Source organism: Lingula anatina, chromosome 7, assembly GCF_051362555.1.
Source record: "Lingula anatina isolate TDL-2025a chromosome 7, LinAna3.0, whole genome shotgun sequence".
Taxonomy (NCBI): Eukaryota; Metazoa; Brachiopoda; class Lingulata; order Lingulida; family Lingulidae; genus Lingula; species Lingula anatina.
In genome coordinates, this window is record NC_141773.1 from 2334101 (window position 1) to 2347108 (window position 13008).

At 37.5% G+C, this 13008-nt stretch overlaps 3 protein-coding genes across 3 annotated transcripts; 2 read left to right on the forward strand and 1 right to left on the reverse strand.

Moving 5' to 3' along the window:
• The first annotated feature begins 119 nt into the window (after window positions 1-119).
• LOC147760600 (folate receptor alpha-like) lies at window positions 120-4184 on the forward strand. Its single transcript, XM_087018538.1, has 4 exons — window positions 120-653; window positions 2353-2556; window positions 2658-2781; window positions 3293-4184. The coding sequence occupies exons 1-4, from the start codon at window positions 495-497 to the stop codon at window positions 3514-3516; spliced, it is 711 nt and encodes a 236-aa protein (XP_086874664.1). The 5' UTR covers window positions 120-494; the 3' UTR covers window positions 3517-4184.
• Window positions 4185-4699: 515 nt separating this feature from the next.
• On the forward strand, window positions 4700-9904 carry LOC106172491 (2'-5'-oligoadenylate synthase 1-like). The gene is made up of 5 exons (XM_087018495.1): window positions 4700-4994; window positions 5344-5626; window positions 6169-6341; window positions 8554-8768; window positions 8940-9904. Exons 1-5 carry the CDS (start codon window positions 4815-4817, stop codon window positions 9097-9099), a joined length of 1011 nt encoding a protein of 336 aa, XP_086874621.1. The 5' UTR covers window positions 4700-4814; the 3' UTR covers window positions 9100-9904.
• Window positions 9380-12526, reverse strand: LOC106172489 (folate receptor alpha-like). The gene is made up of 4 exons (XM_087018496.1): window positions 12407-12526; window positions 11177-11377; window positions 10793-10928; window positions 9380-10263 (listed from the first exon to the last, which is right to left on the reverse strand). Exons 1-4 carry the CDS (start codon window positions 12509-12511, stop codon window positions 9959-9961), a joined length of 747 nt encoding a protein of 248 aa, XP_086874622.1. The 5' UTR covers window positions 12512-12526; the 3' UTR covers window positions 9380-9958.
• Between the last annotated feature and the right edge of the window lie 482 nt (window positions 12527-13008).

Here is a 13008-nt window from a genome sequence, read left to right on the forward strand (position 1 = left end):
GTTATACTACATGTATTTGAAACTATATACTGGTATTTGTTCGGCTTTTGTGGCAAAAATGACTTCATATGTATTTTTTAAGTTTTTGTACAGACCGGTTTAATTGTCTCTTTTCTTAATCCCACTGAAGTATTACTGTCATATATTTCTGATATATATATGTCATTTACTGAATGTCATTTTATCCTGTACTTCTACATGTATATATTATATGAAAAAAGACAACAGCAAACTTTGCTACTTTTGATCTACTAAATTATAACGATTAGATAATAATAGACTGTAGTATAAAAACACTCGAGACACTGGTGTTTGATTTAAGCTTGTCGGGTAATTATGTCACCAAGTTCCGCTGTGCCCTTTCCTTTGGCTTAGTCATTAGTTTCCAGCCTGTTACTTAATATTGCCACGTATGATTCATATGTGACATCACCGCTTATATAAATACACCCCAAAGTATAATTACCAGGTATTTGTTCAGCACGTAAGCAATCATGGCAACAATTCTGATTTTCTGTCTCGTGCTATTGAACATTGGAGTCGTGGCACCGCAAGACGAGACTGGTGATTTAGACTATTACTTAAACAAGTGCGTAACCTTGCCAGTTGAAGGGGCCAGTAAGACGACACCGTCCGCCGAACCTGATCTAGAGGTGAGAGAGACGCAGAAAGAGAGAAAGAGAGTTTTATGATTTCGGTCTTTCCTGGGTAAATATAACATAATGTTGGAGGTTGGAGTGACAAATATCAATATAGTTTAATCATGTGTGAAACACAGAAGAATAAGAATTAAATCGATGTCGTGAAATACAACATTTGGCAAGATTTCTTTGTGAGAGACGACACAAATGCCTGTACTTTGTGCATGACAGTGGGATATTAATAATATGGGAGCATTTAAAATAAAATTGCATAGGTTTTTTTTTCATGTAACAATATAACACGATAGGAAGCCCAAGCGTACAGTGTTACACTGTGCATGCCTTGTCATCAGAAAGACGTGTTTAGAAATTAGGCCTTAAATTTGTATGAAGAGGATTTAAAGCGTAAAATATACCCTTCTAGGAAAAGAAAGTGTTACCCTTAATGCAATGTGCAAAACTCCTAAAAGGATTTTGTAACAAAAGTTAATTGATTGTACAACCAATGAATGAACTAACGATAGTAAAAAAGACACAAGGTCGCATTTAAGTATTTTGTTCAGTATTTACTACAGCCTGTCTGCGCGTGGAATTAGAAAGTTTTTTAGACTGCAATGATATCGTCATATTTTATTCTATTCTTTTGTGCGTAACAGTCGGGTGACATTAATCTAGAAAAGTAAAATTACGTAATTATTCTGTTTGCAAAGATGCAGGTAAGCAAGTTGGCAATAAAAGGCGATAGAAAGCTTCCCGCATACACAAACATTCGATGTTTGTCAACCACACGGTGTAAAACAAACAAAGACAAAAATATATGTAATTATACAATTTGTTTTATTCCATCCAGCACAAAACAAACTTCAATAAACAAAACAGCAATAAAAAGGGAACCAAACTGCATTAGTCCGTGATCAGTATTCTCTACTGTTCTGTGACTGCTATAGCTGGAACAGGGAGAAAGCAGTTATATTTCCACCGCTGTTTGTGTTATTAGAAGGAGGCGATTCAGAAACTTTTTAAGGGTTGAAATAGTGCGAAACTTCCCCCCCCCCACACACACACACAGACACATACATAATCACAGGCTCAAAGAAAAACACACACGCACACACTCACATACACACACACACACACACAGAGTCACGTTTGGTTAATACGATGTTTCTTGTGGTGTGTGTAGAGAAGGTCGTTTCACTTCATTTACGAGCCAGCAAACGTAGATTGAATTGCGCAATAGCCCCCCCTCCCCCATCAGCTATTTTCATTCACTTTGTTTTTCTAATACCTATGGTTCTTAGTTTTTATTTTTCTGTTTTTTTACGATTTAATTGGTGGTGGATGTGAGTGTCACAGCCATGGTGACAAACATCATTTTTAAAAGCAAGGAATCATTTAATATTTCAAACGCATTAAATAAAGGATTTGGAAATCATTTGAGATATGCAGTCTACGTACTGCGCTACAGTTTACAGTCCCCAAAAATGTCCATGGCATATGCAAGATAGAGGCCATTTTTTTGCTGATTTTGCATGTGCTATGCAGTGTATGAGACGAAGCAGGTGCCCATGTATATACAGAGTACATGCACACTTTCTTCTTTAATTTGTTAATTTTTCCTTGTATATATACTGACCAGCTCACATTGACAAGGTGTAGGATCATTGATCGATAAAGGGCACTATACCATGTACTTTAACCTCTGTTTCAGTGCCCAAGTTTCCGAAAAAGATCCTGCTGCAATGTGAATGCAGTTGCAAATTTCCTGGAGAACCATATTTGGAATGAGATGGTCACTTACTTGCACTGTCCTCAGAAACCACGTCTTTCCCCGGAGTGTGAGAGACTAACATTTGAACAGATGTGCTTCTATGCCTGTTCACCAAACGTGGGACCATGGATCGACAGATATCTCGTATGTACTAACCTTTGATGAACTGCCTTTTTACTGACTCTCTCTCTCTCTTCACTGACTGTCTCTTTCTTATATCAACAAATATTTTATCATTTTTCCAGTATTTCGATGTCTACTATAACGTGCCTCTATGTGCCAGTCAATGTAACAAGTGGTGGGACGCCTGTAAAGAGGAATACACTTGTCACAGGAACTGGCTGGCTGACATGGACTGGAGCCCCGAGGGTGAGTGACGTCATCCGGTTAAAGGGTGTTTGGGTGGGAGTATGCATGTAGCACCGGTAGCAATTTAGATCTACATGATGGTTGGCCATATAAAGTAGTCTGAAAAGTTAATTTCGTTAATGCCTCCCTAAATACGTTTTTCTGATTCATTTGTCGGATTCTTTTTATTTTATTGTATTTAATAAAGTTAAATATTCATACACATGTGAAATTGCCATTAACCTGTTGCTGTTATTCTTTGACTATAGTATTTGCTAGAGTGCCATTCCAGTTTATAGTGTCTTTATTTCTTTATTTAGAAACAACGCTTCACGGAAGGTCAGCGCATTTTGTAAAAAATATTGTGAGCTTTAAAAACGTTCACTGTTGCCGCAGAATCAGGTGCATTTCTACATGTATTATACCTGGGGATATGTGCCACTGTACGGTGTCATCTATATATATTTAATTTTATTGCATTCTTTTGAAATTCTTATCTTCATAATTTGAAAATATAAAAAAATATTCCTAGGTATGAACACTTGCAAAGAGGGCTCGGTATGTAGGAAATACACGGACGTTTACAATTCATCCACCGACTTTTGCAACACTATTTGGAATGGCGCCTACAAGGTGGTGCCAGACTCGGAACCCTGCATTGTGTTCACCTTCAACACCTCGAAACCCAACCCGAATGATGCCGTGGCCCTTGAAGCTGCGAAGAAATTGGTGTTACAGGAGGTAGAGGTCAACTGAGGCTGAAGTTCCTCCCACAGACCGACCCAGTAGGCCAGACCTAGCTGTTTGTGAACGCTGAAATTAAAATTAATGAATAATAAACATATTTTATTTTCTTTTTAAAGGGAATGCTCTTATTCTGTAATGTAAACAAAATATTTCTTGTTTTGATGGTTGATCATACTGATGTCATGCTTGGTTACGTTACAAAATCAGTATACTACAACACTATAGCACAATACGACTTTTGATAAAGGGCTATTTGATAGTTTGTCCATTGGTCTCTAAAATAATGAAAACTTGCTATATGCAAGCAAATAAATGACACGCTTCAAATCTGTTGGTGTCTGGTTTCTTTTCCACAGAATCAAAATGCCGTTGGACAATATATTATTTCAGAAGTAATTAGTAATGGCAGTCATATGTCTTTAAGGCGGCGGTTGTCGATAGTGAGAACTACTAATAGATGTCATTTAGAGAATGATTATTTTGTTTTTATCTATTATTCAAAAGGCAGGGTACCACCCTGTAGTTTTTGGCCTCCCATTTTCACGGTCACCTCTGACGCCAATAACTTTTTCATTTGAGGGATTTCACTATAATACAAGTAGTAATAGAAATTACGTATTACATTGTAGCCGGGAATTAACATAGAGCAATATAATAAAAGTCACACTCACAATGTATCTGTATTATATGTACTATAGTCGTGACACTTGTCGGAATCACCTAACATATGTCCTTTTTTAGCACGAATACTGGTTGGCATCAGATTTCATGAACCGTGTCACTATGCATTAACATATGACCTTAGCCTCGTACTCAACGAGTCTGCCAGTATTCGAAAGCGAAAGTAAAGAATACTATTACTAAAATCTTATCTATTGTGATCTAGATTCAAATATAATTGAATCAACACACTTTCAATGGTATATGCAGTATATGTATTATTTCAACATGAACAGCTGCAATATTACACTGTAATTCATCCTCAGTTAACAATGCGTCTACAGTATATATAAAGTACAAATGGGAGTTGACGGATCGTGACGGTCTAATAAGAGTAATACATTTCAAAACATTTTTTCAAATCTTAAATCAGAAGAAAATTTCATATCGTTACTTTAAAATTGCGTCACTTACCAACTAGAAAACAGAAGTTCTGGGGGTAAATACCCAACATTTTACGCGCGGTATGTGCAATGTCATAATGTAATACTAAAAATGTATCAGTCAGTCGGACCCTGCCCTCATTGACGCAATTCAAGGCTATATTCTATTGATACAAGGTCAGCACACACCTAGACACAACAAAAATGGCACAGGGATTTCAAAGCGAATTTTTAAGGGCTCAGAGTGAATCTGAGGTTAACGGTTTTATTTCGAGAAACTTGCAACCAGATGAAGATTTCTCCCGTGCCTGCGGCGTGGCCGTCGATAGATTGGTCCGGGATCTAGAAACAAAAATGCCCGTGGATGTTCGTTCAGTGATAAAGGTACATATTAATTTCAAGGCTGTTTTACCAGTTCTCTCTTTTTTATGGAGAGGGAGAGAGGGGGGGGGGCGAATAGAGTTAATTACTTGTATAATGAAGTCATGCAGTCTTAAATCCTAAAGGTCTTAAAGTGACGTACTCATGGAATCTATAGTTAACAAACGGAAATAAAAAATAACGTGCACTACATATACAAATGCGTAATTGAAGAAATAGGGACTGGAAAGTACTAAACGGTGGGTAATACACAATATTTTATCAAGTAGGTCTAATTTGTAGAATAAATGGATAGAATATATATAAGTTTTAACTCATTAAAATTAGCATTAAAAGTCAAGTTCTACTACAGGGAGGATCGCTGGGGAAAGGGACGGCATTGAGAGATAAGTCCGACATTGACTGCGTGGTTTTCATCAATTATGTCGGAAATCTTCGATCGTCCATACGAGCCATGAGCGGTGACTGGTTGCAGGAAACAATTGACAAGATAAAGCATTGCCTCCGAAATAGGAACCCTCCATCCGAGTTCCAGGTTGTTGGCGAGACGATGCATGCCGTGAAACTTCGATACAAGAGGGGCTCTTTTACCTGTGACGTTGATTTGCTACCTGCCATAGATATTTTGAGTAAAGGTTTGTCAGCATAGTGTAGAACAGTTTCATTAGCTATGTTATTGTAATAAATTTGTGAAGATTCTTTTGTCTATAGCTACTTATACTTGTCTGGTCTTACCAGCCAATATTTCGTCTGCTTGCAGTCAGACTTCATCAGGGAATGAGGTTGTGATAGGTGTGACAACCTATCACCCCCTCTGGTGTGGTATTTGGTCAGCCCCCCCCCCCCCGGCCTGCCCATCCCTGAGGAGTGGTAGGTTGAGGTTGGGATGTTTTTTGGCGAATTATCATTACATCACTACTGAATGAATGGTGACACTTAGTTCATTGAAACAAGATTATATCAAGTCCAGGCCACGTCTTTACATTTGAAGGCTTAATATTGTCTTTGTTTTTATTTTCACAAATTTGAAACTGCATTCTGTTCTCTTCCTGGCAGGTTGCTCAACTTTATATGTATCTGGATTTCTATTATGCCACCGAAGTAGCCTTTTTTACATAAATCAAAAACTGACATGTATTTTATCACAAATCTAAACCTGCGATGTTTTCTAACCCAGCTGATGATGACAAACATGAAGTGTATGCTGCAATGAAAGCAGCTTCTCCATGCGATCGTGAGTACTGCTCAGCTGCACTGGTACAGGTTCAAGTAGAGTTCGTAAAACAACAACTACCGACGGTAAAGGACCTGATTCGTTTTGTCAAATACTGGAGAAAGGAATGTTTTCAGGTGAGAACTGACAGAGTATAAAGTAGAGGTAGTTTATCTACCGTAGAGCTGTGGAATACAGGGAGGGTTGAGATTTTTTTGAATTCCTTTTTTCATGTACTTCAACAGCTGTCCCAAAACATTTTCTTAGTCTATAGTCCATGAAGTTTGTCAGGAAAATACGCTTAGGAATGCTATTCTATTTGGCGAGTGTAAAATATTTGGAGTATTAAATGACCCAAATGTTCCAAAGTTATTATACTTTGGGGTCCACTAACTTCATAATCCTTGCCATTATGCCATAGTTGTAACACATGAACTGGTACATTTTTCCTATCAATGTGGTGAGTTTGACAGTCAATAGAAGCAGTCATATTGACGCCTACTCCCCTGTGACTTTGACCGTTACTATGACAGGGAAGCTAGGGGTGAAGTAGTGAGTACAGTGCAAAGCCAGACCCTTCACAAACGTCAAGGTTATAATGTATAGATTGTCCCGACAGGTGAAAGAGTTGTTTTTTTCTGACGACTTACGAAAAATTGGCACATTTACATTGTAGTTGTGTTAGCTGTCTTTAATATTTATTATTTTACACTTTTTAGAGCACAATCTGTGCACATTGATTACACTCGCAGTGGTTTGAAACGTTATTGAGGGACACCTAATAGACTACTACTACCCTTGTAACTATCATTTTTGCACAACTTGCTGGGTAAAACTGGTCTTACATGGCAACTCTTATTTCAGAGATCCCTAGAAACTTTTCCACTTTATGTCGGTCCGTACTATAGTGTTACTTTGATATAAAAAAAAAAAAAAAAAAAAAAAAAAAATATATATATATATATATATATATATATATATATATATATATATATATATATATTAAAAGTAAAAACGATTTTTCCTGTACGAGTAATATTATATATAATAAAAAGAAAACATAACAGCAACTTTTTTTGCCCCAACCGGTTTCTTTCTTTCTTCAGGGGGTTTTGTTTATTTGTTACTAGGTGATGTCATAAAGGCTAAAATGTGACGTCTGTAACAATGGGTGTTCAATTGTTACTTTTACCAATGCTTTTATCTATTCAATGTAGGTTTATACTTATTAATGAATAGATTTTCTTTCATTTCCCTTTCTGTTTGGGTTGTTTCCCTAGTGAATTTATAAAATGGGAATGAGTGTAAAAGGAAAAACAAAGGCTCAAAGAGCTGGAAGGATTCCTATTAAGGAGACAATACCCAAGACAACTGATACAAACTGGGATTAAAATGGCAAAACAGATACCGAAGAACGACCTGAGGACCACCAAAGACAAAATTAAAAAGGAAGCCAAACCGTAAATATCAACAAAAAATCCAAAAAATCCGGAAGTACACAATGTCATAACTGGAAACTTACCTTTGGTAAAACAAGATGACAAAATGAATGAGATACTAACCGAAATGCAGATTATAAAGAGTAAGAGACAAAGTCCATCACTAAAGCAAATTTTAACAAAAGCAAAATTTGAAAACAATTCCAGGACAAATGTGGAAACCTCAACAATACGAGTACAGAAATGTGAGGTACCCAGGTGTGGCACCTGTCCACTAATTAAAGAGGGGAGCCATCTAACATTTAAAAATGGACTTACATTTAGAATTAAACACCCATTCACCTGCACTAGCTCAAATTTAATTTATGTATTAACTTGCAGTGGATGCGATGAGAACTATATAGGACAAACTGGAGACACACTCCGACATAGAATGACCGTTCACAGACAACAAATAAGACAACCTAAATATCAGTGCACGTCTGTGAGTGGGCACATTAGGGAATGCTCTATGAACAAAAACAAGGACTTTACGGTATTCCCATTTTATAAATTCACTAGGGAAACAACCCAAACAGAAAGGGAAATGAAAGAAAATCTATTCATTAATAAGTATAAACCTACCTTGAATAGATAAAAGCATTGGTAAAAGTAACAATTAAACACCCATTGTTACAGACGTCACATTTTAGCCTTTATGACATCACCTAGCTAGTAACAAATAAACAAAACCCCCTGAAGAAAGAAAGATACCGGTCGGGGCAAAAAAAGTTGCTGTTCTTTTTCTTTTTATTATATATTTTATTTTAAGACATTTATGATGACTGAATATATACATATATAAGCCGTTTTTTAATTCCCACCCCGCCTGATGAATGCAACGCTTCATTTGTTTTTCTGTTACATGTAGGATTACGCCTATTTCAAAGTTTGGCTGCCGTCCTCTTACCTCCTGGAGCTCCTGTGTATTAATGTTTGGGAAATGGTGGGGAGACCCTCGTCCATTGACAAAATACAAGGATTAAAGGCCGTGATGTGGCTACTGATGACTAAACCCAGCCACTACCGCGTGGAATGGTCAAAGCATTACGACCCCAGCAGATATCCGCTTACTTCCACTAATCAGTACGTATTGCAACTTCCCATACACAACAGCACATACTTTTTTCAAAACCCATCATTTTACAGTAAATGCTAATGTATACATTTTGTGAAAAACTATCAAATTACAAAGTTTGAATTAAAATATTAGTTTTACAAATATATGTACATGTATGTACTACGTTTCTCTTGCAGCCTGTTAGTTCGAGATCCTGCCAACCCATTCAATGACCTGTGCAATGACTTTGACAGGCACAGCTGGCAAATAATATATTTCGTAATAGATCGAACTTTAAAATCTCCGATGTTCAGTGGTCTACGCATGGATCCTCCTTGGGATATATTCACAGACTAATCATCTACAAAGTGCGCCTTAGCAAACAGAGCGCCGTTACTCGATATTACAAGTGAGTAGACCCCTCTAGGATAAACAATCACTCTACAGTATGATAGACTTTTTTTCGGAAATCTCTTAAAATATTTAAAGTATTCACTGATGTGAAATAATTTAATGCAGGAGAATTTTTATTCATATATATCTTGCAACCAAATATGTATTGGATATTACGTGTGTATTCGTGTTCAAACGCTTAACTACAGTGTAAAGTATGAAAAACTAGAAAGAAACTATACTATTAAAATAAATCAGTCGAAAACTGAAAACAATAGCATATAATTTTTATTCGTATATCTTGCAACCAAATATGTATTTGATATTACGTGTTTGTGTGTATGCAATAGGTAAACTTTTCTGATGCACAGGCAATTTACAAAATTTTGAAAACTCGTATATTTAAAAAATGATGTACTTCAAACGATTAACTACAGTGTTAAGTATGAAAAACTAAAAAAGAACTACTTTTAAAATAAATCAGTTGAAAACTGAAAACAATAGCATACAAACATGAACAAGTTACTGTGTCTCTTTAGATGCAATATTTAGTCTATATATAAAAGCGCTCGATCAGTTACATGTACATGTGGAGTAGTCTGAGTGATAGATACGATCTTGTTATACCCTTTTTAAATAATGAACAAATATTCACTTCTATCAAAAGATTTTTAAATGGATCTGCAGATGTATGCTTTTAGATGCAATTTATAACTTCTAGACAATCTTGTTAATTGATCAAATACTCAATTAAAACTCATAAAAATGATGTTTGTGTTATTTCTCTGATATTGTCATACGCCATAGATGTGTATATTTGAAGCTACATGTAAAAAAGCGTAGAGACGATGCTAAGTAAGAAAATAGCATATAGAGCAAAAAGCCCTGACGCGGGATACATTTTCAGTCCGGAAGCTTCATTCACAGCGGCCTTTTTCTCGGCAGCGGCTCGAGCGACGGGGATGTTCGGATTTGGTTTTGCTGGATCGAAACTAAACTCCATGCAGGGTTCTGTGTCCGGTACCACGTGATATCCGCCATCCCAAATGGTGTTGCAGAAATCAACAGCTGACGTGTACACCTCAGTATATTTCCTACACACCGCGTCCTTTGGGCAAATGTTCATACCTGAAAAGAATTAACATGAAATATAATACATTTTACTGAAAAAAAGTTGCAAGCACAGAAGCTGCAATCTGCTTTGGAAAGGATGATTTGGATCACAGCATCACATAATTTTATAAGTCAGGTTTGATAAAAAAAAAGACTATAAGCACGTGCGTTTGGCATGTGTAAGAATAAGAAATGATTCCGGTTTTTCCATATGGTATTTATTTTTCGTCCCTAACCTTGAACTTCTTTTTCTTCCCCTTCTTTTTGCAAACATCCAACAGAAATGGTAGTTCTAGGTATGGAAGTCCAGGCTCCCATATGAATAGTACAGGTTAAGGTTAGTCGGAGTGTTGGAGTTAGTATAACGGACGAATGTCATCTGTACAAAGTAAAAGGGAACGGACTATGGTTCCTAGTGAACTACTATTCTTGTCACGCCAGTTCTTTATCATCTACTCTGGGTATGTTCCCCAAATTAAACCCATAGCTATATGTAGCGCATTGTTCTTAAGTTACAACGTCACAACAACGTGACGTCACTCACCATTAGCGTCCCAGGCAGGGTCTGTGAACCAGTTTCTGTGACACGTGTATTCCTCCTTGCAAGCGTTCCACCATTTGTCACACTGGCTTGCACACACAGGCAGTTGATTATAACGGTCACTATACGGGTATTCTTTCTAAAATTATTATCAAAAAATAATCTAATGTTATTTATCTAGCATTATAATTCACCTCGGTCGATAACGCTTTTCTGAGTTCGGCCTAAAACAATATACTGACCTCGGGCCAAATTCAATAGTTGTATACTATCATAGTGCAGACCAGATGAATGAATGGTCATTATCAGTTCACCATCAGTTTTGTGTGTGTGTGTGTGTGTGTGTGTGTGATAGAGAGAGGGCAGAGAGTAGAATATGTGACCTACCCCTCTCACAATCCATGGACCAGAGTTTGGTGAACAAGCAAAGAAGCACATTTCGTCATGGGTCAATCTTTCACACTCCGGTGACAGACGCGGTTTCTGTGGACAGTGGCCATAATCCGTCATGTTCATCCATTGGTGGTCCTCTAGGAAACTTGTGGTCATATTTGGCTTGCAACAGGCTCCGTCTCGGTAACGAATGCACTGGAATAATATAGGTACAGTATGTTCATATATAAACATTGACATTGCCAGTCCAGAGGACCTGCCGTGTTTATATATGTGTGTGTGTGTGTGTGTGTGTGTTTGTGTGTGTGTGTGTGTGTGTCCTCTAGATCTGTCGGACAGGCAGTTGCCCTGTGTATGGAGGTGATGTTCATGATATATATGTATAAAATTGGATGCCAGGGGGTGGGCAAGAATGCCGATTCGTCATTGTCAAAATCTTGATCCACTATACCATCAGGAATTTATATGCACATGTACAAAGAAAAAGAATCATAATGCTTAGGGTGTTTTAGGAAGTATTCTGAAGTATTCTATTTGTCCGACAATGCCATTACATACATAGCCTCGTTCAGTTACCCTAGGTTCTAGCTTTCAGTATTGCCAGCTCGATCTAGATTTCGTATATTGTATAGTATAACCTATATCAGCAATACTGACTGTTAATTCTACTTCATCACTGTCAAGTTCATTACGGAACCACATGAGATAGCGCAGGCGTATCGGACTTCAGTGCGCAACCAACTGGACTTCCAGACGGACGCATAACAATTCTTCCTACGCAGTTTTTTCATTTTTTGATGGAAACCTTCAATATTTCTTCTCAAGAAGAAGACGCCCTACTGGGGCCAGGGGTGGGTATTACCCCCTCTGAATCGAGAAACATTTTCTCAGCGATTGATGCCCTTAAGGGCACTATGGAGGCTGTTGCCTCCAATATACAGAAAATGGGCGAGGTTTGGGCGACAATGGCAGCCGAAAAGAAACCCGCCAAACGCTCTGCGACGGTCTTTGAAGGAGAGGAAGGAGAACTAAACATAATAGTATATGTTACTTTATATATTTAATCTGATAATCCACCCTTCAAACGTCGGATAATCATTTTCACCCAGTATTTTCATGGCCACACATTAAAATAACGTATTTTTTACAACTTCCAACCGTTCCCTCCTTTCCTTCCTCCCCGTCCTCTCTCTCTCTCTCTCTCTCTCTCTCTCTCTGTCGTACCTCGAGCTCCGGTTCTGGTGATGGTCTTGTCTTGCTGAATTTAGTTGGCAAGAAAATGCATCTGTTCAAGTAATAGTCTGCCGTTCTGGGCTTGTCTTCTTGCATCGTAACTCCCCACGTCAGTATGACCAGGTGCAGGTAGATGACTAGGGAAAACGCCATGTTGGCTTAATGATACCCTTAAACTGTACAAATTAAACCGCAAGTGGTCTTCTGGGGGTGTTTTCAATATTATATTTTTATGTGTGACACTGATGCTATTCTGGTGACCATTATTCTACATGCCCTGGTGCATCATGCACATGACAGGTTAATGTGGGGGTCGACAAAGACTGTAAATCGTTTTAAAAGGAAAAAATAGGTTATAATTCTAACTTTATATCGTGTTTCGAAATATTTTGTAGTGATTCAGTCTTGTTACATTATACATGACGTAAGGATATTTTAAAATAAATATTTAAACTGTAACTCAAGGGGCTTTGCGTCATGGCTACAGTGACGTATGTTCTCCAGAAAAAAATTGTCAGAAAATTTCATCTTCCTATAGGCAATAGGAAACAGGGTTTTCTGTTGTTGACTGAAAAAGATACTGCGAGTCCATG

Coding starts and splice junctions, on each gene's coding strand:
- LOC147760600 (XM_087018538.1), top strand. CDS start 495: ATGGCAACAATTCTGATTTTCTGTCTCGTGCTATTGAACATTGGAGTC. Junction 654..2,352: donor CCGCCGAACCTGATCTAGAG/GTGAGAGAGACG, acceptor CCTCTGTTTCAG/TGCCCAAGTTTCCGAAAAAG. Junction 2,557..2,657: donor CATGGATCGACAGATATCTC/GTATGTACTAAC, acceptor TCATTTTTCCAG/TATTTCGATGTCTACTATAA.
- LOC106172489 (XM_087018496.1), bottom strand. CDS start 12,511: ATGCAAGAAGACAAGCCCAGAACGGCAGACTATTACTTGAACAGATGC. Junction 11,378..12,406: donor CACCAGAACCGGAGCTCGAG/GTACGACAGAGA, acceptor ATATTATTCCAG/TGCATTCGTTACCGAGACGG. Junction 10,264..10,792: donor CCCTGCCTGGGACGCTAATG/GTGAGTGACGTC, acceptor AATTCTTTTCAG/GTATGAACATTTGCCCAAAG.
- LOC106172491 (XM_087018495.1), top strand. CDS start 4,815: ATGGCACAGGGATTTCAAAGCGAATTTTTAAGGGCTCAGAGTGAATCT. Junction 5,627..6,168: donor CATAGATATTTTGAGTAAAG/GTTTGTCAGCAT, acceptor TTTCTAACCCAG/CTGATGATGACAAACATGAA. Junction 8,769..8,939: donor CCGCTTACTTCCACTAATCA/GTACGTATTGCA, acceptor TTTCTCTTGCAG/CCTGTTAGTTCGAGATCCTG.